The sequence below is a fragment of the Callorhinus ursinus genome, unplaced genomic scaffold (genome assembly GCF_003265705.2).
Source record: "Callorhinus ursinus isolate GAN/ISIS: 27379988/994484 unplaced genomic scaffold, GSC_fseal_2.0 scaffold2, whole genome shotgun sequence".
In the NCBI taxonomy this organism is placed as follows: domain Eukaryota; kingdom Metazoa; phylum Chordata; class Mammalia; order Carnivora; family Otariidae; genus Callorhinus; species Callorhinus ursinus.
Genome location: NW_027397064.1, coordinates 27,705,631 through 27,728,852, shown reverse-complemented (window position 1 = coordinate 27,728,852; position 23,222 = coordinate 27,705,631). Strand labels below are relative to the sequence as shown.

Sequence of the window (23,222 nt, the reverse complement as noted above, 5' to 3'; positions counted from 1 at the left end):
AGGAAGCTTGGCTTCTTCAAGAAATGGAATGAAAGCAGGGATTACTGGAGAGTAGTGGGAAAAAATCAAGAGGAAGTCAGGAATCAAGGCAGTTAGGGAATAGGTAAGAATTTTGGATTTCATTCTACTTTTATTTTTTCTCTGACATGACTTCAAAAACATGTTCCTGTACTGTTACTCAGTTTTTATAAATACCCTTTTTACAATTGCACGAGAGTCATGTGGATTCATCAGTTGACTTGTGATTTGTTATCCAGTGGTGGATATTTAGGTTGCTGGCGGTTTTTCATTATTGTAATTAATATGGCAATGAACATCTTTTCTTTATGCATCTTCAAGAGTATTTCTTGTTCAGGATTCGCTCCTTAGGATAAATTGCCCAGAAATAATGGAGTTATCTGTTGCCAGGTTTCTAAGGGACTCCCCATAAATAGAGTACAGTTGGAGGTCAAAATACTATTTTTCATATTGAATATGGCCAAGTTGAAAGCCATAACTTAGTGTGAGAACTAAATGAGCCTCTTTATAGGTCCTAGATTCAGGCTGTAGGAACAGGTTATTGACAAAAGTGGGTCTGGAGCGACTTCTCCTTGCAGAGATGGGCCGTTGTCTTGTATGTCTTGGAGGAGCAGCGAGAGTAGTATGATTTATGTGAGTAGGCAAGAGAAGAATGGCAGAACCGAGCCAAAGGGCCAGTCATTCTTCCCAGGTTTGTCAGTCATTTGGTCACTCTACCTGCCTCAGGGGGCATGGAGTGTAGGAGCGGAATAGCTGGAGGGACCCTGAGTTCCCTTCATTGGGAAAAAACAAGAGGAGAGGGAGACAAAGGTTTCTAACTAACCTTTTTGGAAGTTCTTGATGTATGATTTATCTGAGATGCAATTCAAAGGGACCCTTTTAAGGATGTGATACAGTGAAATATGTTCAGGCTATTCTTTATTGATTTTTATGCATATCTGTTTCTTCTATTTATATATGTAAATGGGTTTCTTTGCAATTTTCCTAGAATACAGTAAAAGAGTGTTAGAATTGTGGGTTTTGTGTTTTATGCCAAGTTTTATGTTTTGTGACAATCCTGGTATGCTGTTTCACTGAGTTATATTTTTAGTTTTATAGAATACTACTATTCTTATAGCCATCATATATAGTTTTGGTTCTGTGTTTCAGCTCTTTTTGAAGTACAGTTTTTTCATTTCAGCCTTTAATTCCTGAATTGCCATAGAATTTACTGGAAGTAAGGCTTTTATAATGAGGGCTCTATGTTCAACTTAATATTCTAGTGTCTAAGTTTTTAAAACATTCTTTTTTTACAATTTTATTTATTTATTTGAGAGAGAGGGAGTGCGAGTGAGCAAGAGCAAGCAGGGGGCCGGGGGCGAGGGAAAGGGACAAGCAGACTCTGCACTGAGCATGGAGCCCGATGCGGGGCTCGATCTCAGGGTCCTGAGACCATGACCTGAGCCAAAATCAAGAGTCAGACGCTTAACTGACTGAACCACCCAGGTGCCCTAAAATGTTCCTTTTGCCTCATATATATATGTAAGGGGAAAATTGCACTGTTAAATTAATTTCTAAGTGGCATATTAGAATAGCATGTTCTTTTAGCAATAATTTCCTTATATGACCAGAATGTGCCTTAAATAGATAATTGGAGTAGAGGGAGTTAGGATCCCCCAGAATTCTTCTGCTTTGTAACAGGCAGTGAGCCTTGAATTTAACTGATACTAATTATGATTAGGAAAAAGGGGATCTCAGAGAATCTCTGCGTCTCTGAGAATTAGTCTCATTGGCAACATTATGACTTTATGCCTCGTATCTCATGTCTTTGTTTAATTTTGATCTTAGCCTTTACTGATGCCTCTGAGCTACTTTTTAAAATCACAGTTTATCACGGAATAAACAGTACTTGTGCCACTGAGAGAAATCCTTGGCAAACGATACTGGATGATATAATAAAGGTATTTTTGAAAGATGTGGAAAATGTATCTTGTTAGCGCTATAAAAGATGCCGTCTATATGGGTGGCATAACACAATTAAAAATAAGCACATTTAAATGCTACCGCACTGTTGAAGGCTGCCTCCTGTGAACTTTCCTGCACAGCCTGAAACTGGGGGCTGGGAGGGCATTTAGAGACCGAATCTAGAGCTCTACTCACAGGTAGAGCAAAGCACGCAGATTTATGGTTCTTCTGTTTTAAATGTCCCCAGAGAATGTAAGACATTCCATAATTCCCCATGTTAAACATTTCAGTGATAAGCAACTTGCTTTTATTAGCCTAAACTAAAAATAAATTGATTAGAAATCTTGCATGTAGCTGTAACAGTTTATAATCAGGGCTTTTTTTTTTTAATTAGTAAAGAGTTCTACAGAAAATTTTTTTATTGAAACATCACAAAAGTCAACTGTGATAAATTAATTTTAGACCCTGATATACCTGTTCTAGTAGCAACATTTCTTTTGCATTTTTGTTCGATGTGATTGTATTCATCTCGGAGTAAGTGAATAATTACTGTTAGTTGATTAATAAGATACCGATTGCATCTGGAGTGGATGTGGATGGATGAAGGAGCCCATGAGGATCTGTTTCTATGCTCTTGGCCCAAGTAGGCCAGGTTTTGGTGCTGATAATGTATGTCCTTTGAGTAGTCACCATCAGATTGATTGAAAAGCTGTAGTGAATGAAGGCTTATATGAAAGTCAGTTATTCTTTAGAAAGATGTAGAACCAAAGCATTTTATCTCAAAGTGTTCCTTTTATTAGTGCTTCTTAGCAATTGCGAATTCTAAATTAGTTCTATTACCTTTCTGTAGTGAACTTGATAAACAGCTTGATATGTGCAGACCAGAGTAACTTTTTTTAAAAAGATTTTATTTATTTGAGAGAGAGCACGAGTGGGGCGGGGGAGGGTCAGGGAGAAGGAGAAGCAGACTCCCTGCTGAGCAGGGAGCCCAATGCGGGGGCTCCATCCCAGGACCCTGAGATCATGACCTGAGCCGAAAGCAGACGCTTAACCAACTGAGCCACCCAGGCGCCCCAGAACAGAGTAACTTAATTGTGTCTGCATGGGTCATTCATTTATTTATCCAGTTAACCAATAGTAATTGAGCACTTACTCAGTAATAATTGAGCCCGGTTTTGTTCCAGCTGCGAGGGAGGCAACAGGGAACCACGCATACAACCCCTGCCTGTGTGGGATGGGGACAATAGACAAACAAATAAGTAACGTATATGAGTATAAGGTGATAGGTTCTATGGAGAAGGAAAACACCAGGAAATGGGGAACGGAGAATGCCAACATGGGAGGGCTTACAGTTTTTGAGAGCAAACCGTGCAGAAACCTGGGGGAAGATCGAAGGAAGGGCAAGGGCAAAGCCATGGGGTGGGAAATGTGCCTGGCACGCTGGCAGAGAGTCAGCTCAGGCATGGCAGAGCAGGGATGAGGTCAGAGAGAGGATGGAGTTGGGGGGACGGCAAAGTGAGGATCATGTTGAACTCTGACGTTGGGAAGCAGAGGAGCAACATGATGTGATTTATGTGTTTAGAAGGACACTCCAGTAGCTGAATAGGGATGGAAGCAGGGCAATCAGTTGGAGGCTGCTGCATAATTCAGGTGAGGGATGATGGCGGATTGGAGTGGGGGTTGGCAGGGGAGATGGACTAAAGTGGTCAGATTGTGATTCTAGTTTGAAGGTAGGCCTGGTAGGATTGATTGACAGACTGGAAGGAGGGTGTGAGAATAGCAGAGACAGAGGATGACTTCATGGTTTGGGACCTGACCAATGGGAAAAGCGGAACAGTCCTTTACTGAGAAGGCGAAGACCGTTTCTTACTCACTTGCTATCCCTGTATATTGTATATATATTTTATGTATATATATTTTGTATATATATTCTTTTTTGCATATTTGCTTTGAACACTGTACTAGAGCCTTTGACTTGAACCGTCTTCAACTCTCTCAAATGTGGCAAATAAAATGCATAGAGAGTAAAAGTTTTAGTTCATTCAGAGTAACTTTTTGGGGAAATGAAGTGTACTTTTAAACAATGACTTGATAAACAGACCTGGAAAAAGAAATGACCATCCCATCACAATTGTTCTAGTAGCACGTCTGTAGTTGGAGAGGTCAGAGGCATAATGGAGATGCAGCACTCACCTTGAGTTGAGAGACTATTTTTTTCTTTTTCAATAATGTGGCCTAGAGGTGAGTGTCAGGGGTGTCGAATGCATATTTGACACTTCCCAGGGCTGAGAAAGGTCCTGTGAGTTAGTTCCCAAAATGTGTCCACTCCTACATAACAAGCTGATTCATGCCCTTCGTTGTCCGTTTTAATTCCTTCTACTTTTGACTCTGTACGCAAGTGAATGTAAGTTCCTATTTTAGTCTACCTCATGGAAATCAGAGAAGTAAAAAGTACTCACTGCATGGATGAATTTATTATTTTTACCAGTAATAGAAGAAGTAGTTTGGATAACTACTTAAGAGGTTACTCATGTTTTTGTAGACATTCCCAATTACATATTCACCATGCTTGCTTTTTTTTTCATATTTATATGTTGTACGCATAAGGTGAAGGTACTTATGTTGAACATTAATGAAAAACATTGTATTTTTCAGTGCCCACCAAACCTTCATAAACAAGATGGATATGCATGCAATCAAAATCAGGTATGCCGGGCTATAAGTTTTCAATGTAATTTTAAAAGGACTAGTTTGTGAGGTTTTTTTTTCCTTTCTGATGACTATATCTTCAAAGGGAAATCGCAACTCAAAGAACCATGCATTATTGCAATGGACTTCTAATTCCGTGTTGCTTCGTGGCATATTAAATACTAAATCTAGTATGATATTTAACTCTGGTGACAAATTGTCCAGATTGAGGGCAAAGAAAAAATATAATGACTAAGGAATTAGGAATCTAATTTATTGAGTTGTGACCGTCTTTCAATAACATCAGCCTCTTATGGGAAAATATGACTGTTATAATGTGCTATCGTGTGTGATGATGTGGGTTTTGTCTTTTCTGAAGCCATGTTATGATGTAACATTCATACCCCAAAGAAGCTAAAAATCATTTTGGAATCGCCTGAGGAAGTGTACCAACGTTTGTTTTCCATAAAATTTAAAATTTCAGAGGATTAGTGTTGACTTAAAGAGCTGTACTCTGAAGTCTGTTCTGAGTTTTAGAATTTAACTGTCTGTTGTGCTTCCCTTAAGATGTTTGTGATTTTTATTTTCACTGTGAAAATATTTGGGCATGGAGTGAAAAAACAAATCAACTTATCCAAATAACAACAAAAGGAGACCTTGCAGTGCAAATCTGCGGGCAAGGGAGCTGGCTGCGTGGGCCTCCTAACATGTGTCCCTGTCCCCAGGGCCGCTGTTACAATGGAGAGTGCAAGACCCGGGACAACCAATGTCAGCACGTGTGGGGGACAAGTAAGTCGCGTTTTCCTGCTTGGTGATTGCACACGGTTTTTCTGGGTTTTATCCTGCTCTGCCAGTCTTGCTGAAGACAAGGACAGCTTGGAGTGATGTTTTTATTTTATTGTATTTTTTTAAAGATTTATTTATTTTAGAGAGAGAGAAAGGGGGAGGGGCAGAGAGAGAGGGAGAGAGGGTCTCATGCAGACTCCATGCTGAGCAGGGAGCCCCATGCAGGACTCGATCCCACGACCCCGAGACCACGACTTGAGCCAAAACCAAGAGTTGGATGCTTTAACCGACTGCATCACCCAGGCGCCCCTGAAGTGATGGTTTTTAAAAAAAATCCAGAAAAGGGTGAGACTAAAGAGAGCTGTGAATCTCAGTCACAAAAACCACAGCAAACAGCCGTTGAAGCTGGGGACTTGTCATCAGAACCAAGCCGTGTCGCACAGTGATGGGGCCGTCAGAGAGGGGATGTCACATGCACCTGCAAAGATTGGGTTCAGTGTGGCAGTCACATTATTATCCAGCCACTTGTGTGAATCACTCTGTACCTTGGGTTTAACCACTATCCCTCAGGTTAGCCTTTCGTTCCTTTACCTCAGGGAAGTACCAGACTTACTTTTAAAATTCTGTAGTTTTACCATCTCAATTTGAAAGGAAGAAATGCAGGTCCTTCCTGAGGTGCAGACCCAGAGATTTGGGTACATGGTCCTGGCTCTCGGTACAGTCCCTAAATGTTTTTTTTTTTTTAAGATTTTAAGATTTTTTAAAAAAAATTTATTTGAGAGAGAGAGAGAGAGAGCAAGCGAGCATGAGCAGAGGTGGGGGGGAAGGGAGAAGCAGACTCCCTGCTGAGCAGGGAGCCTTGATGACCAGGGGCTCTATCCCAGGACCCCGGGATCATGACCTGAGCTGAAGGCAGATGCTTAACTGACTGAGCCACCCAGGCGCCCCAATGCACTTATTCTCTTCCTGACATTTACAGTGCCTGTCCTGTAAACGTCAGTTCATGGGGGCCAGACCACAGCAGACAGAAATGTCTGTCTTGCTGGCTGAGACTGGGTCACCCCCAAAGGAAAAGAAAGCACACGAGATAACAGAGCCCCTGCAGGAGTGATTTCAGTGTTTGGCAAATATCATGTAACTGAAAGATTTACTTTCAGTGCTTCAGTTTTGAAAGAGGAAAGATAATAGAGGCATATTTGTCTTTTAAAAGGTTTAAATACCAAAATCCAAGTGTCGGCATAAAATCTTAATTGCCTAAGACTTTATAATATCTTTTAATACTCTTGTAAAACAGGCCTAAGAATCTTTCTTCGTTTTCTAAGTGCCACTTCCCTAATTCCTGCTGATGACCCCTTCCTCCCTCCCTCCCTCAAACCCACCAACAAGAATTGAAATCAGTTTGTTTCTTAAGTTAAAAACAGCAGTGCGTGGGAGCTGTCTTGGAGTAGCTTGCAAGAGCCAAGTGTGAGGTTTTGAGGAACTTCAGAAGCCTGTTGCCATCACATTGATAGCTTGAAATTAGCCATGTGTTACACCGCGGAAATTGACACTATGGTATTTACACCATGGAAATTGGCAAATGCTAAGAGGGGATTTTTTTTTTTTTTCTTTTTCTGGAGAACCAGTTGTTAAACATTTACCATTGGTGCTGCTGGTTGTGCATAACAAAGACAACTAAAACACATTGTCTTCTTGTGCTCTGCTCCAAAAGAGGCTTCCGGGTCTGATAAGTTCTGTTATGAGAAGCTGAACACAGAAGGCACTGAGAAGGGAAACTGCGGGAGGGACGGAGACCGATGGATCCAGTGCAGCAAACAGTGAGTGGTCAGCTTTGGGGGCACGATGAGTGATTTGGAAGCCCTGATTGAAATGTAAATTGACCACGAAATAAATGTTACTGATTTTTAATAAATACTCAACTATTTAAAATTTTACAGTATGTATTTCAAAAAATACGTTAGTATATCTAGAAGCAAATTGCTGTGGACCAAGCTGTTAACTGTGGCATAGACTCACACCATTTCGTAAACTTCAGAACATTTCTCGTATGTTGTATTTTACTTGATGCTTGTTTTGAAAAGACACTTTGCTAAGGTATTATAAAATGCTCTTAGGTCTTAATTTTCTACTTTTGCTGGAACATATGGCCTATGAATGTCCTAGTATACACAGAGCTCTACAAGCAAAATATGTAGACTATATATTTGGGGGACAATTAAAATGAAGTAATACATATTTTTGATTTTTCTGTGAGTGCAATACCATTTGATGTAATTAAACATCTCATGTCCATATCAGATTTTTTTTCTCCTTCTATAAAGCATCTGGTAAGTGCATTCTGGAGGCATCTTTACTCAGGAAATGAGATATTTTCAGAGTACGTTGGTAATATTTTCCCTGGATTAGTCGAGGAACATTAAAATTGTGATTTAATAGTTTATTAAGGTTAACTCAATGACATGGATCTATAGGCCCATCAAGTTATGGGTCAAATTTCCTTCATTATCCTTCCATAACAATGAGGATTCTCACAATTCTGAAGCAGAGCAAGGATTTAAAGAAGTTTCATTTTTCTTGTGTTTCCTGAAACTTTGCTATTCCATGCAGCCTTTGATGGTGGATGAGGCTGACGAGGCAACAAATCTTTGACCATAGTTTCTTTAAAATTAAACCAAAATAATAGAACAGATCTTCCCACCTCATGTCTCACGAGTGAGGCACAGATGTTCCAAAATACTGATCCTCTGTCTGAGGTAACAGAGACCAGGAGGAAGTGGGGCCTAAAGTATTAAAAATCCATGTGGTCGGACACCTGGATTTCATTAGCTTCATTAATTAGCTTAATGTCCTAGACAAACCTGATCATTTCTCTGTGTCTTTGTCCCTTCAAAAAGTTTGGGAGGCATTAGATTGGATCATTGTATAAAAGGTAGCTTTTGACTATCTAGTAACAGAATATTCAACCACCACTGAGTTAAAGAAAATTAATGCGTGTTTTCTGAAATGTTCAAAAGTTGGGAGATGCAACATATAAGCAGAAACGTGAATAATACACAAATATACAGTTTGCCAAATAATTATTACATGAGCTCCCATGTCACCCCCTACCTGGATCAAGAAACAGAACTCGCAGCATCCCAGAAAAATGTATCCTTCCCCACAAGGTGCTCTCATCTTGCTCCTGGAGGTACTACCATCCTGACTTTTGTGACAATTACTTGCTTGCCTTTTAGAGTTTGGCTGCCTTGGTTTTCCTCCCTAAACAATATATTTTGCCTAAAAGTTCGGTATAGCATTTGGGAATCATACTTCATGTATTATTTTGTATTTTGCCTCTTAAGTTCAGCATTTGAAGCATCTCACATGGTGTGTGTCACTCTTCATATTTATTGTTCATTGGTTTTACTATCATTTGTATTCACGCTCACATACCATGATGTAGCTCTCCACTCCGTGTTAATCGTCATTTAGGTTGTTTCTGTGTGTTGGCTTGTTAGGAACGACGCTGCCGTGGGTATTCTTGTACATGTAACTTAGTGCACATTCGTAGACATTCTCCTAAGACCTATACCTAGAAGAAAAATTGCTAGGTCAGAGGGTATGTGTATTTTCAGTGCCACCAGATGATGTCACGATTTTCTAAAATGGGTGTGCTAGCAAACCCAACCATCAATAATATGCATATGGGAATTTTGTGGAATCACATACTGAACCAGCACTTGGTATTATCAGACTTTTTACTTCTCTCCATTCTGGTGGGTATAAACTGCTATATTATTGTGGTTTTAATTTGCATTTCCCTGGTTACCAGTGGAATTTAGTAACATTTTCATGCATTTATTGGACATGGATTTTTCTCTCTCTCTCTCTTTTTTTTGTTGTTGTGCCATTTCAATTCCTTGACCTTTTTTTTAAGGGGGAGCTCGTTGTTTACTTAACAGAGAGGCTGGAGATAGCTGCTTTCATGGGGGCTGAGTCATTTAACAGTGTCACTAAGGACCAGATGATTTCTCCCCTCTGCTCTGGAATGCTTAGCATGATGAGTGTGTATCCTTCTGCTGGTGAGCTCACTATGGCAAGGTGGATGCCAAGGCCGCACATTCAAAGGCAGGCAGTGTGGGAGTCAGAACAAAAGGTTTTCTCCCCGTCAGGCTCTAACCTCTTGTCCAGAAAGCCACATTCTCCTCAGCAACTTCCTAGCTGGCTTTTCCTCACATCTCAACATCCAGGGGCCACTTTTAGCTCTAGTAGGGCAGGACAGTGGGATGGCTAGGAAAGTGGGTATAGGGGTCCGGGGGTGCCATGACTGGCTTCGACCAGTCATCATCAATCCCTCGGGGCTAGGTGTACCCAGACAAAACTGTGATCCTGTTAGCAAGGAAGGATGGGGGTCATAGCCAACCAACAATATCTGAACACACATTTTTATTTAGAAGGAGAGAAAATATTTTCAATTTTTGAATATATGTGGGCTGAATAGTTTTGACTATTTTGAGCTTGATTCCTCCTGTCCTGTTCTGTTTCTGTTTTTATTTAACATGCTCAGTGATGTGTTCTGTGGGTTTTTACTCTGTACCAATCTTACTCGAGCTCCACGTATTGGTCAACTCCAGGGTGAGATCATCCCAACTTCCTTCTATCATCAAGGCCGAGTGATTGACTGCAGGTAATATATTAAATGTTTGAAAATCTAATGAATCACAAGAACTACAAATTCAGAAAAATCAAGCGAAATTTTTCTGTTTCTCACAAGAGGAATGTTGACTTTGATTTTATGATCTCCTTTCATGTTTAGAGTTATTTTAAAAAAACAAAGTTGTGGGGCACCTGGGTGGCTCAATCGTTAAGCGTCTGCCTTCGGCTCGGGTCATGATCCCAGGGTCCTGGAATCGAGCCCCGCATCGGGCCCCCTGCTCAGCGGGAAGCCTGCTTCTCCCTCTCCCACTCCCCCTGCTTGTGTTCCCTCTCTCGCTGTGTCTCTCTCTGTCAAAACAAACAAGAAAACACACACACACAAAACAATTGTATATTGATTTGCAAATTACATCTGCTCAAAAATCAGACCACTTATTAGTAATGGACACTCTTTGTAATGATGATCATTGAGTAGGCTTACAGTATCCATTCTGACCCATGATTAAAGCTATGAGCATTGGAATAGGTTACTCTTTGAACACTATGTGTTTTATTTTTTATGACCAAAAAAAAAAGAGTTTAAGCTTTACGTTTTATAACATATTTCTGGCTTAGAAGATGATTTAATAGTCAATCACATACAGAACGTATTTATTAAAATATTATTTATACTGTAGGCAAGCATTTGGCGTCCAATTATCTGTGAGTACGAGGCACAGAGACTATGAGGCTTATTTTTTAAACTAGGGAGTCATGTTATATTCCAAATAAGTATTGTTCCTTTCAAAGTAGTCATAATTCTAAGATGCTGTGCTTTCATTCAAATGGTACTGTTGTTGCCCGAAACACTTCTGGGATTCTTTTACAGAATTGTCATTAGCATCTGCAAACTTTTATATGTAGTATCCTTAGAGTAGCAGACCTTCATCTTATGTGAGTGAATATGAGATTTGGAAACATGCAAAAATTTTTTGAACAAAATTTAGGAAATTTATTGAGTAAAGTTGAATAATGTTCTCTTGGTCAAATGATTGCTGTATTTTTCTTTTATTTTTTTTAAAAAGACTTATTTATTCATTTGAAAGATAGAGAGCACGCACATTGGGGGAGGGGCAGAGGGAGAGAATCTTCAAGCAGATTCCCCACTGAGCACGGAGCCAGTTGATGCCAGGCTCAGTCTCACAACCCATGAGATCATGAGCTGAGCTGAAACCAAGAGTCAGACACTTAACCAACTGAGCCACCCAGGATCCCCTGTGTTTTTCTTTTAAATTGTTCTGAAGACAATTCTAACTGGTCTTAGACAGGAAGACCCTTCCTGGAATAAATGACATTTTTTTCTTGATGGCATGCAATGTAATAATGACAATGAAAGGTATTTCCTGTCAATGTGCTCTTTTATTTTGGGAAAGTAGGGAAAAGGGAAAGGAACGGAGAAGTGGAGAAATGCTACGAGCCATCCATGTCCGCTGACATCCTCTTAGTTTCATGAAGAGCAAGCCTCATTCATGTTGACTTTTCTTTCTAACTATGGTGCTAATGGTTGTATGAATATCTTTCTCCTTTTAGTGGTGCTCATGTGATTTTAGATGATGATACAGATGTGGGCTATGTAGAAGATGGAACGCCATGTGGCCCATCCATGATGTGTTTAGATCGGAAGTGCCTACAGATTCAGGCCCTAAATATGAGTAGCTGCCCACTTGATTCCAAGGGTAAAGTCTGTTCAGGCCATGGGGTAAGTAAGCATCTGTGTTCCGGTTCAAACCTTTATTGTTTGGCATCCTCAAAGTTCACAGTGGTCAGACTTTCATGCCAGCCTTTCCTTTTGTGAGTGTTGCCAGTATTTATGCCCTGACTATGATGATTTCCTTAGTATCCTTATCTGCTAAGGATAATACCCATATGTATTGGTATGGTTTTATTTATTTATTTATTTTTTTATCACTGGCTATTGTATCCACCATGTTGTCTGTAGCTTGACATCTAAAGAGTTGGAAGAAAATTGATATGGTTCCTAAAAGAGTTATAGAACCCCCCGTGCATTACTTTGTACCAATCAAAATAACTTTAGTCCTCTCGGTAGTTCCGTTTTAGCTACTCAGCATGTATACTGAGCATCCGTATGTGCCAGATCACATAGACTAGGGGTTGGATCACTGATAGAATTCACATGTCTCAAGTCGTATGGTTATGCTCAGACCATTGCTGTGAGTAGAGATACTCACACCTGCATGTATTTGTAATTCTATGAACTACATTTCTAGTTGAGTGAATTACATTTGTAATTCTATGAAGTGGTGGGGCAGACGCTTCCTGGTAAACCTAGGCTTAATATCTAGAAACAAATTTTAATAATTATTTAAATTGGCTTATTAAAGGAAAGATATTTCAAAAATTTATACAGACTTTAGAAACGGAAAAAAAGAGACATGGGGAAATTGAGAGTGATAATGTAAAAGGAGGATGCTGGAGTGAAGGTAAACCTAATTCAGAATGTAGCGAGCAGATGATGTGGAGTAGAACAAGGTAGAGAGGCCTAAGAAAGACACGCCCAGTGACTATTTAGAGTTTTGGGTTTGGTTGAATCCTAGGCTTATAGGCGGAGCCAGTATAGCTTAGTGATTTAGAGCATGGATTTGGAGGCTAGAAAGAGCCATGGGTTTGAGTCCTGGCTCTGCTTCTTGCTCTCCTGGTGACTTTGGATAAGTCACTTACCCTCTCTCAGCCCCCAGGCTGCTAGTGTGAGGATTAAGTTAGATGCTTTACATAAAGCACTCGGCACAGTCAATGTGCGATAATCACTATGTTAAAATAAAAACACCGGACAGACCTTTCAGTTATTGCTCTGAAAACATCATAAAACTTAACGCCTACAAAGGACCTTCATTCCTACTACCCCTCCCACTTTTTCATCCTGTTAAATAAAAGGTCAAATTTAGTGTCGTTAATTGTAATCGTGATATTATAACATTTCAGATTAAAAAGCTTCTTGCAGCAATAAGCTTGTATTCAATTTATCATCTCTAATGATCGGTCTCTGAATGTATTTCACAGGCAGATAAGAGTTTAAACACCTCTGTCTCTGGTTTGCAGATGGTGGTTTATTTCATATAAACTACAAGCCCTTTCCAGCATGCTGCTTGGTCTCCAGGACAAGCAAAAGGAGAGAAACATCATGCTAGGGGGTCTTTAGCCTGGCTGACTAAGAGAAGGGGAGGTGGGCGGGGTGCTCTTTGGTCTGGGACAATGCTACCAAACAAAAGTGATATTGGACATGGTGAGGTAAAACAGTGCATTGGTGATTTATGTCTTCTGGTCTTTAATCATTGGCCTTGCCACTGGAGCCCAGTATCTATTAATTTCTTAAATTAAGCATGTTTCTAAAGTATGTTCCTTAGAAACAACTACTTCTGAAAAAACTACATCGTCAGACATTTGTGCACTTAAGTAATTTTTTCAACATAAAGAACACTTAATTAAACATTTTCTTTTTTTAATGGATCTCTCTCTCTAATTAACAAGAAAACACCAACAATTTAATGTATCATTGTCTTTCCTTGTCAACCATGGGAGACCTAAAAAATTCAAAGAGGTTTTTAAAAGTTTCCGCCCTGCCCCGTGTCTCTTTTACATTTATCTCCATTATTCAGAAAAGCACAGTGAAAATGTGCCATCTCTGTTCTTTGTTCTTCACAGGTGTGTAGTAATGAAGCCACCTGCATCTGTGATTTCACCTGGGCAGGGACAGATTGCAGCATCCGGGATCCAGTTAGGAACCTTCACCCCCCTAAGGATGAAGGACCCAAGGGTTTGTGTGATTTCAGTTTCAATTCATTACATACTGAGTTTGTTGGTACTCTTTCAGTGCTGCCAATATAAGAACTTAATAGGTTTGAAAGGAGACACATCAGAATATCTTTTTTTGTCATTCAAATATATAATTCATGTTACTGCAGAATTAAGGATTCTAGAATGACGTATTGAAAGAAAAATGTTTGAATTTCCCCTTAGTTTGGAACTGAGGTTAGGAAGAAGTAAATACACCAGTTTCCTTCCTTCCAGTTTCCTTTCTTTCCTTTAAACTTTCTTTTTCCATAATCACATATGTTAATCATTTTATAGTTTGTCTGCGCTATGCCAGTTTTCTAATAGACAATCTTTTTGCCTGACATGAGACTCTAGTCGTTCCTCAATATTTGAGTCCTGCCAGAGGGGGATGGCAGTCTTCTATGCTCTGTTCAAACACACTTTTGATTAGGAAGAAGTTGAAAATCTTCACAGAACTTTAATTCTTCAGAGAGAACATGAACAATCTGGACTTTGTTTTAATCAGCCATCAGATGGAGAGAAATTAGAATTTTATTTTATTTTTTTATTTTTAAAAAAGATTTTATTTATTTATGTATTTATTTATGTATTTTTTTAATTTAGGGAGAGTGAGCAGAGGGAGGGGCAGAGGGGGAGAGAGACTCTCAAGCAGACTTTGTGCTGAGCATGAAGCCCGACTCAGGGCTCAATCCCATGACCTTGAGATCATGACCTGAGCTGGAATCAAGAGTCAGATGCTCAGCCAACTGAGCCACCCAGGCACCCCTAGAATTTTAGAATTAGAAGGAGTCTCAATGGCCATCTAGAACCACCCTCGTTTTGCAGATGAGAACACCCAGGCCTTGAAATCAGGTGACATCCTCTAGTAACCCAGGTAACCAGATACAGGGCTGGGACCAGGACCCAAGTGCCAAGTCTCAGGCCCATTGTCTTCCATTACATTGGGTTATAATGTAGTCTTTGGCATCATGAACACGGTAATCACTTTCTCATTATTCCCCCCATTCCCAAGCCCTCATACAATTTTCAAAGATCTAAAAAAGGCATCAGTTGCAATAGACTTCCTATAGCATCTATATATAGCATTGTACCTGAGAAACCGGAGTTACTAGAACAAAGGGTGGATCCCACTGACATCATACATCAGCTTCTTCCTTTTCATGGTACCACTAATGGTATTTTATAAATAATTACCATGGTTTTTTTCCCCTGCAGGTAGGAAAAATACGTATAGAAATAGTATCATTTTGATCTGCTTTGTTTTGCATGAAAGCTCATTTAAAATCTCTGAACCAGCATTGTCCATATGGGAAAATACGACTTCAAAAATGTATGAAGCTCCATGGTCCTCAATTCCTGAAGAGAATTAGCTGGTCTGGATGCATGTGTAATGTTCAGTAATGGTGGGTGTGTTTAACACTCTCCATGCATTTGCGGAATATGGCCATGAAATTAAATTCTGTAAGAATCATAGTCACGCCCTCACAGTCTATTTCTGTTCTCCTTCTCCTATTTGTAAAAAGGAACCAGTTCCACTTTTACATTTAGTCTTTAGTTACCTTAAAACTGGAACAAAAAATTCTTGGATCCACCTTCAGAAGTTAGATTTAGAGCAGATTTAAAGCTCTTACAAGGGAAGCAGACATTCACGCTTTCCAGATTTTCTCTCCATGGCATGTTAGTTTCTCTTCATTCTCCTAAAGATCTACATGCTGTCTCTTCAAGTGATGTATAAAGATGCCTGAAGAGATGAGCAGAGCTCAATTTGGCTTAGCCTCTGTCCTTTTTCATTAGGTGGGGTGGGGGGGATTGTCAGGTGTCTGCTTCTGTCTGTTCCCCATCCCCTCGCCCACCCATGCCTAGAAAGCTTAGTTGGAGGCATAAGCAGCTGCATTCTGGAGAAGAGGAGATTCGCGGCTGCCTTCCGTCTTATTTTCCTTGTTCCCGTGGTGCTATTCTGTATTATCTTTTAAAAATAACTTTTATGACCATTCAAGTAATACATGTTATTGTAGAGAATTTTGAAAATACAGAAAAGATTAAAAAGGAAATAAAAATCATGCTTAATTCCACAACTCAGAGGTAATCCATATACACATCCTGGTATGTTTCTTTTCTGTTGCATGTTTTCTTTTTTCATTTTTAACAAAGACAATGGAGTCACTAAAGTAAAGGTACCCACTGGTTCTAAAACTGTTAAAATCCTCGTGACTCCAGTAATCTTGATTAAATTGGAAAAAGCCATTAATTACTACAAATGTAGAGCAGTCATTATTGTAAATTATTAGATTTCCAGAAAAGGCAAGTAATTTTAGTATGACTAAATAATAGCTCTGTCTATAATGGTTATTAATATCTTTCCAGCCTCTATAGAAAACTCTGTTAATACACTAGTAAAATGAGAAAACAACAGAAATCAAAGTTTAACGCCTTGTAGTGAGTTTCGTGATTTTATTTTTGATACTCTGCTTAAAAGAAAATGGTAAGAGAGAAACTCTGGACTTTATCTCGAAACTCTGGACTTTATGTCTAATTTTATCCAGATAGCAAATATTTATTGACTGTCTACAATCAAGTGACCGCATATCCTTGGCATACTGTAGGCACTTAATAAGTATTACATCCTTTCCCATTGGGAACATGTGAAGGAAATAAAATGGTGCATGTTAGTGCTGATTTTCAGTTTATCAGTAATCATTTGTTGTATTGCCTTGTTGAAGAGGAGCAGGTCGTGAACTCCAGACATTGAAACAGTCTGTACTTTCTTGACTGTAAGTTCAGCTGCTTGTGAGGTGCCTCGGGTTTCCTCTAACTGCCATATATTCTTTCTCTTAAACGAATTAGTTTGGTTGACCCTGGCCTTACCGATCACAGTGGGTGCTTCTCAGTTGCTTGCCATATATAATGGGCAACACCCAAATGATCTGGCCTGTCCTACCCATAGAGGAAGGTTTTCTGTGTAGATACAGTGACAGCATATTAAAAAATACTTAGTTTTATTTAATTTCAGTGTGCTTTCTTGTTAGGGAGAAAAAAAATTCAAAAAGAAAATGGAAAATATTGCCTTTTTTTATTCCAAACGTGGGCATAAAAGATAAATTGTATCCAACTGCAGGCCTCTGGCTCAAAGCCTAATTAGTAAGAATCAAGGAGAACTCTGTGACTTTGGTTCAGTTGATTTGGGGGCATCAGAAATGAGCCAGTGTGGTTTGGAAATTTTAATTTAACAGTAAGTTTCTGGAAGAATAAAAATTCAACCTCTCCATCTGGGTAGGGACAAAAAAAAAAAAAGCACACATAAAAATATTGCCATTGGAGTCACTGTGCACTTGTTGACCCACAGTTTTAAAGCACATTGGTTTATTTGCTCCAACCTCTCAAACCAAAATTATTAAAAGACAGGAAATAGCATTTCAAAGCAAAAGCCATGTGAGCAGGGATTTTTTTAAAAAAGATTTTCTATTACATATTACTTCACTCATGTTCTCCACGTTGCCATTTATTTCACATATGAAGACTCTTCTGGTCCCTCTTCTCCCAACATGTGTCCACTGAATTCATGGGGAGAAATTACTTTGGTTTATCCTCATGGGGTAGAATAAGTTTGCGCCCTTTAAAAGGACTGGAACTCCCACCTGCTACAGGAAGAGCCAGTAGAAATTCTGGTAATTTTTGACAATTTGTGGGCATCTTTGCACCATGCTTATTATGCAACACAATGGAACGTCTCTCATTGGATGGTGTGCATCACCATTACAGGAGGGAAGAGAAGAAACTGGAACATATCACATGTTTTCATTGATAAGGAAGGGCAGAGACTATTCTGGGAGCTTTGGTCAGCCCCTCTCATTATGTCCATCGTCATCAAATCAGAGATAGAAGGACCTTAGTGGCCATTCAGTCCAGACCCATTGCTCTGCAAATGAGAAAACGAACTTAATTATCCAGGTTAACTGCTAGATAGGGACAGAGCCAAGAATCAAACGGATCACCTGATCTTGAGCCAAATGCTTTTTCTGTTATTGTGCACTGCCTCATTTAAAGCTGAGTATTCAGTAATTCTGCTGGTTCTCAGTGAAACCAGGGGTGAAACAGTAATCAGGTAATGATTAAGCTGGTTAGCTGATCCATTACTTGCCAAGGGAGTATTATATTATTAGCACTTAATATTTTGAAAACAATAATTTCTAAGCCTTAGTACCTTGAGGGATATTATTTAGTGTTTCCATGTAGTTTATCTTGTTGATAACTTCCTTTGTGAATGCACAAATCTTTGATTTTGTAGTTCAGATGATTAGATATTATGATTACCATATATATTTATGCTCATGTATAATTATGTATCACCTACGTATTTTTCTCCTTTTAATAATGGCCTCATTAATAACTTAAGGATTTACCAGGTTTAAAATTTTTTTGGTAACTGAGTTTATTTTGTTTGAGTTCAGAAAAACTCCATGATATTTTCATTGACAGTGTAAACTGACTGAAATAGTATTCTTATATGAAATAACTTGTTTCTCATCTTTTTTAGACATTTGTCCCAATGTATCTGAAAATGAACTTGAATTTATTTTTTAATTTCATGGAAAAGAGTAAGGAGATCTGATTGTGTGTCTAACATTGAAATATGGAGCTGTGCCAGTATTATACTCTAAAGAGTATATTTAGTATTTATTTCTAATCTTAAATTTTAGCAAAATCATAAATCCCTGCAGAAAGAACTTTGGCTTATAGAGTACAAACGATGGCTTTGATGCTTCCTGCCTTTGAAGTATTAAGAGATGCAGGATTATAGTCCCTTTGGCTCATTAGAATCACATGGACGATTTTTTTTTTGAAAAAAAAACCCAACTACTCAGTTTCAAAAGCACAATTTCACGCTATCTGAAGCATGACTTGTCTGTGGAAGAATTCTACATGTAAAGTAGAAAGTCTTACGAAAAGGAGGAAAGTTATAGTTTGTATCTTAATATTACATGCTTATTAAAAAGTTCTGCCTTTTTAGCATGTGTGATCCTAGATAGCAGGGAACCCAAACAAAAAACAATGATAACAATAAACCAACAAACAAAAGAAATTAATGAGAAAACAAAAATGAAGACATACTGCTAGGTATTAAAGAATTTCCACAAACAAGTTATAATGGGAAGGTAAGTACGTTAAAGAGTTAGGGAACTAGAGTCTTTACAAGTTCCATCTCCAGGTTTGGTGGGATGCGAAGAAAACTAAGGTGTGTCATCATGTGCCTGGCATAGTTCCTGGAACAAAAAAAGACAGTTAGTAGATAACAAATGAACGAGTGAATGAATGAACAATGACATGACGTCATTAATAAATTAGTACAGAAGGAAAACAACAGCACAGGCCCCCAAAGGTCCAAGGGTTGGTTTGGGTTTTTTTGTTTTTTGTTTTTTTTTTTAACAAGAAGATAAATCCTTTGTAGCTGTGAGGAGCAGCTGAACTCTCGGTTTTCAAATTTGTCCCCTATAAAAATCCACCCACTTGCGAGCCACTCGATTAATTCATGTCAGTTTAAAAGCAGGTTGAGTCATGACCCACTGGAAGAGATAGCCCTGTTAAGTATCAGTGATAAAGAGTCAAGTGTACTTTACATACATTTTTAGTGTACCAGAATTAAAGGTAGCGGGAGGGAAGGTGGACAAACGGGGGGGGGTACTTTTGAAAAAGCTCTTTGCCCACTTATTTTATCTTGCTTTGCTGTTAAGAGTGGTTATCAGTTAAGAATTTGGACATTATTATTCTTGCTCAGCAGAGATGATAGACTGTATCTGTTTATCTGGAATGTGTATTTGAAGCAATGTAGCAATGTTTTGCTCCTCTGGTTGGTTTCTAAAACCCACATGACAAATTGCCTAATTTTCTTGATTCTACAGTGAAAAATTATGTCCGTAGCAAACATGAAATCCTCTTCAAATTGCTATTTTATTCATCATTCATGCAGTTATAGTTTTTAAAAGTTAACAAATACTCATTCAGCACCACATTTTACCGGTGTGTGTGTGTTCCCTACAATTTAGCATGAGAAACTGTTGTAGCTTATATAAAAATTGAAGCGGTAATAGGATTTTCATGCATTTTGGCTCTGAGGGCCAATGCCCAAATCCTTTTTTTTTTAAATATCTTATTTATTTATTTGAGAGAGAGGGACACAGCGAGAGAGGGAACACAAGCAGGGGGAGCGAGAGAGAGGGAGAAGCAGGCTTCCCGCTGAGCAGGGAGCCCGATGTGGGGCTCGATCCCAGGACCGTGATCATGACCTGAGCCAAAGGGAGATGCTTAACGACTGAGCCACTCAGCTGCCCCCCAATGCCCAAATCTTAAGAAAAAAAACCCCACAAAATAATATATCCTTGTTAATTTAGTATTCTGAAGGCAGTGATTTTCTAAGATCTTAAAAAAATGAGTATTTATATCTATAATACCTTTCATTCCAGTATTAGCCTCCACAATCTGGAAATCTGAGATATAGTTTAAGTTATTTTGGATTATAATGTATTGTCATATTTGGAAAACATCACCACCACCTTATATGTTGGTCTTCTTTCCATTCCCCTCAATGCCTTCAGTAGACTTTCTCTGTTTTCTGTTGTGTTTCCCATCCTTTTGTTTTTCTTTTTAAGAACAACTCAGGTTGTGCCTACCTAATGATAAAACTAGAATCTCTCACTCATATTGTTTGCACTATGATAAAATGCAGTACAGCTGCTCACCAGGATTGGAGATCCAAGGTTCTCTCTCTTCTGTGGGGGAGTAGTTAGACAAAAAGGTCAATGAACCCAGTATTAGGCCTTAAAAAATTGTGAGTTCAAATTGTGGTTCTTTGTTTTGCTTCACTGTCTCATAGCACACAATCTGTGTGATGCAGCCTTATCAAGGTGACTCTCTCTTTTCATTAGTAAAGTGATCTGAAACCAGAACTTTTGGTTTGCATGGAGATGAGGTAAAGTGTGTATAGGTCCCCACGCTTGCACCCCCCCCAACACACACACACTCAATCTTAAATAATCTGCCTTCCTGCTTCAACACTACACTTCATCTTGCCTGTGTGGAGAGCAGCTTGGGGACCTCTGCTCACTGCAGGCCCTTTTTGCAGTATCTGAAAGCTCTGCATGAAAGGGGTGAGGTGCGGGGATGGAGTGTCTCCACTCAGTAATCTACCGCTGGGCGGTCCAGAGTTTCCGGGCGACCCTAACTCTCTCTCATTGAATAGTTTATGCCCTGGAAACTGTAAACAAAAAACACCTAAATGCCCAACTACCAGGACAGAGGCCCAAACATTGCAGAGTTATGTGAAATACACTCTTCCAGGTGAAAATACACTTAATTTTAAAGATACTATGTTTTAAATTTTAAGGATTTTCACAAAATTGGATAAAAAGTTTGGAATTTTAAAAACACGTAGCATCTGAGGCATATTTTGCAGTTTGAGAAGTTTATAAAGTATACTAATGGTTGGTTACTTTGTAATTAAAATCCAGACTTGCTGTTATGCAATTTAAGTGACATTTTAATTCCAACTCCTTCCTTGTAGGAACTCTAACTCCAATTAGATTATTTATGTGTTGAAGAGTATTGATAAGAGATGATGTTTTTAAGAAGGGTTTGTGGAGTTTGAAGTTTAATTATCCTCAAAATTATCAAAATTATCCTCAGGTATAATATCCTTAGCATATATGTAGACCTTCATTTCAAATCTTAAAGGAAATATGTCAGTATTTAACTGACTCTCAAAGCATTTCCTACATAGATTATTTTGTGTGTTAGCAAAATCAGTGTGTAATTGATATCCTATGTTAAAAAAAAATCTCCGTTTTCCCTCCACACAGTGAACATGGCCACAAGCAGGCTAATAGGTGCTGTGGCAGGCACCATTCTGGCCCTGGGGGTGATTTTTGGAGGCACAGGGTGGGGAATAGAGTAAGCATCTTTGTGAGTTTCAGAGTGTTTCTGTTTGGTTCCTGGTGTGTGAGCTGACCCTTGGTACCTGGCCCCTACCATGTGTTGTCTTGTTGATGTATTTCCCATGCTAGTGCAACTTGTGGTGTGATTTGGATGTGTTTGTGTCGTGTGGTTTTTCTCGTGCAGTGAAGAACCTTCTCCTGTCTGGAACAATGTGGGGCATAAAATAATACTGGGGTGCTTATGATATCTTCACAATTAAGATGATGGTCCAAAAGCTTCCATTGCTCCTCTGCTTGTAAAAGTCATTTTAAGATACAGACCTTTTATTTTCATTATTTTTTATTGGCAAAAAAAAGCTTTTATATGAGTGTTTCTTTAGGATTCCTTTAATGAATGTGATCTTCACCAAATAGATCCGCATATCCAACTAGGAATTATCAACAGTTGTAGCTTCTTTTTAAGATAATCTGAATGATAGTCACTAATATCTTTTCCACTCAATTAAAGTGATAGGGGAAGCTTTGGCTTAATTTTTTTAAAGAAGATATGTAGGATATTGCCTTTATTTTTTTCACATAAAATAGATAATTCAAATTAGAAGTTTACATAAATATTTGGGACCTAACAGTATGAAGAAGAAAGAGATATTTATCCAAACCTGCAAAACCTTCAGTGAATAGTTGCAAATTGTCTGGTGGTTTGTCTTAAAAATAGCCAGTGCATTAATAAGTAAATTCTGTATCTCTTGCCTGTTGATCCTTCACAGAAATATAAACTCTTCTTGCACCTTTATTTAGGTTGCTCTATCCTTGATTCACATCCTCAGAATAGCTGTCAGTTCTCCACGGGATATTGCTTTCATGAGGTTGCAAATCTGTAGACCAAAAGAGTATTGCGATTTTCCCCTCTCTCTCTAATTCCAGAGAACATTTATAGACGACAGAAATAACCTTCATGTGCTGTCTTTGTGTTCACGGGGGTGGTGGTAACACTTCCCAGTGGCCCAGGGATGGAGCACTAGTATCACCAAATACCCTCTACTCAACTGGTCCAAACTATGGGCATGTTGATCCTATTACACACATTCCTCCTTAGTCCCAGTAATTACAGCCCATGGATGCTCTTCCATTCGGGGCCTGGGAGACCCAGGCACTAAAACAGCAGTTAAGAGGGATGCAGGCCTGAAGGTCCTGCTCTGTGTTGAAGATTACCTGAACCTTCTCTCCCTTGGTTTGGAGGACTTTGACTAGACTTGCATCTGCTCACTCAACATCCCACTGGTAGGGACTGTGAAGCTAGTTAACTCAGGGCAGCTAGAAACACTGGAAAAGCTATTTTGTTTTTCTTTACTTGTTAGAAAAAAAAATAGTATGGTAGAGGTAACATCTTTAGAA

General features: G+C 39.0%; 1 protein-coding gene across 3 annotated transcripts in view; it reads left to right on the top strand.

The window, feature by feature from the left end:
- Nucleotides 1-23,222, top strand: part of ADAM23 (ADAM metallopeptidase domain 23) — a 168,890-nt gene that overhangs the window by 132,317 nt on the left and 13,351 nt on the right. For 2 of the 3 annotated variants that reach the window (XM_073879568.1, XM_025887212.2), the window contains exons 19-24: nt 4,618-4,668; nt 5,376-5,439; nt 7,148-7,253; nt 9,983-10,102; nt 11,641-11,809; nt 13,771-13,882. In XM_073879568.1, coding sequence (XP_073735669.1) covers nt 4,618-4,668; nt 5,376-5,439; nt 7,148-7,253; nt 9,983-10,102; nt 11,641-11,809; nt 13,771-13,882 — 622 coding nt within the window. Of the gene's footprint in view, nt 1-4,617; nt 4,669-5,375; nt 5,440-7,147; nt 7,254-9,982; nt 10,103-11,640; nt 11,810-13,770; nt 13,883-21,752; nt 21,844-23,222 lie in introns of all 3 variants that reach the window. The other variant, XM_073879565.1, reaches the window with a different exon arrangement.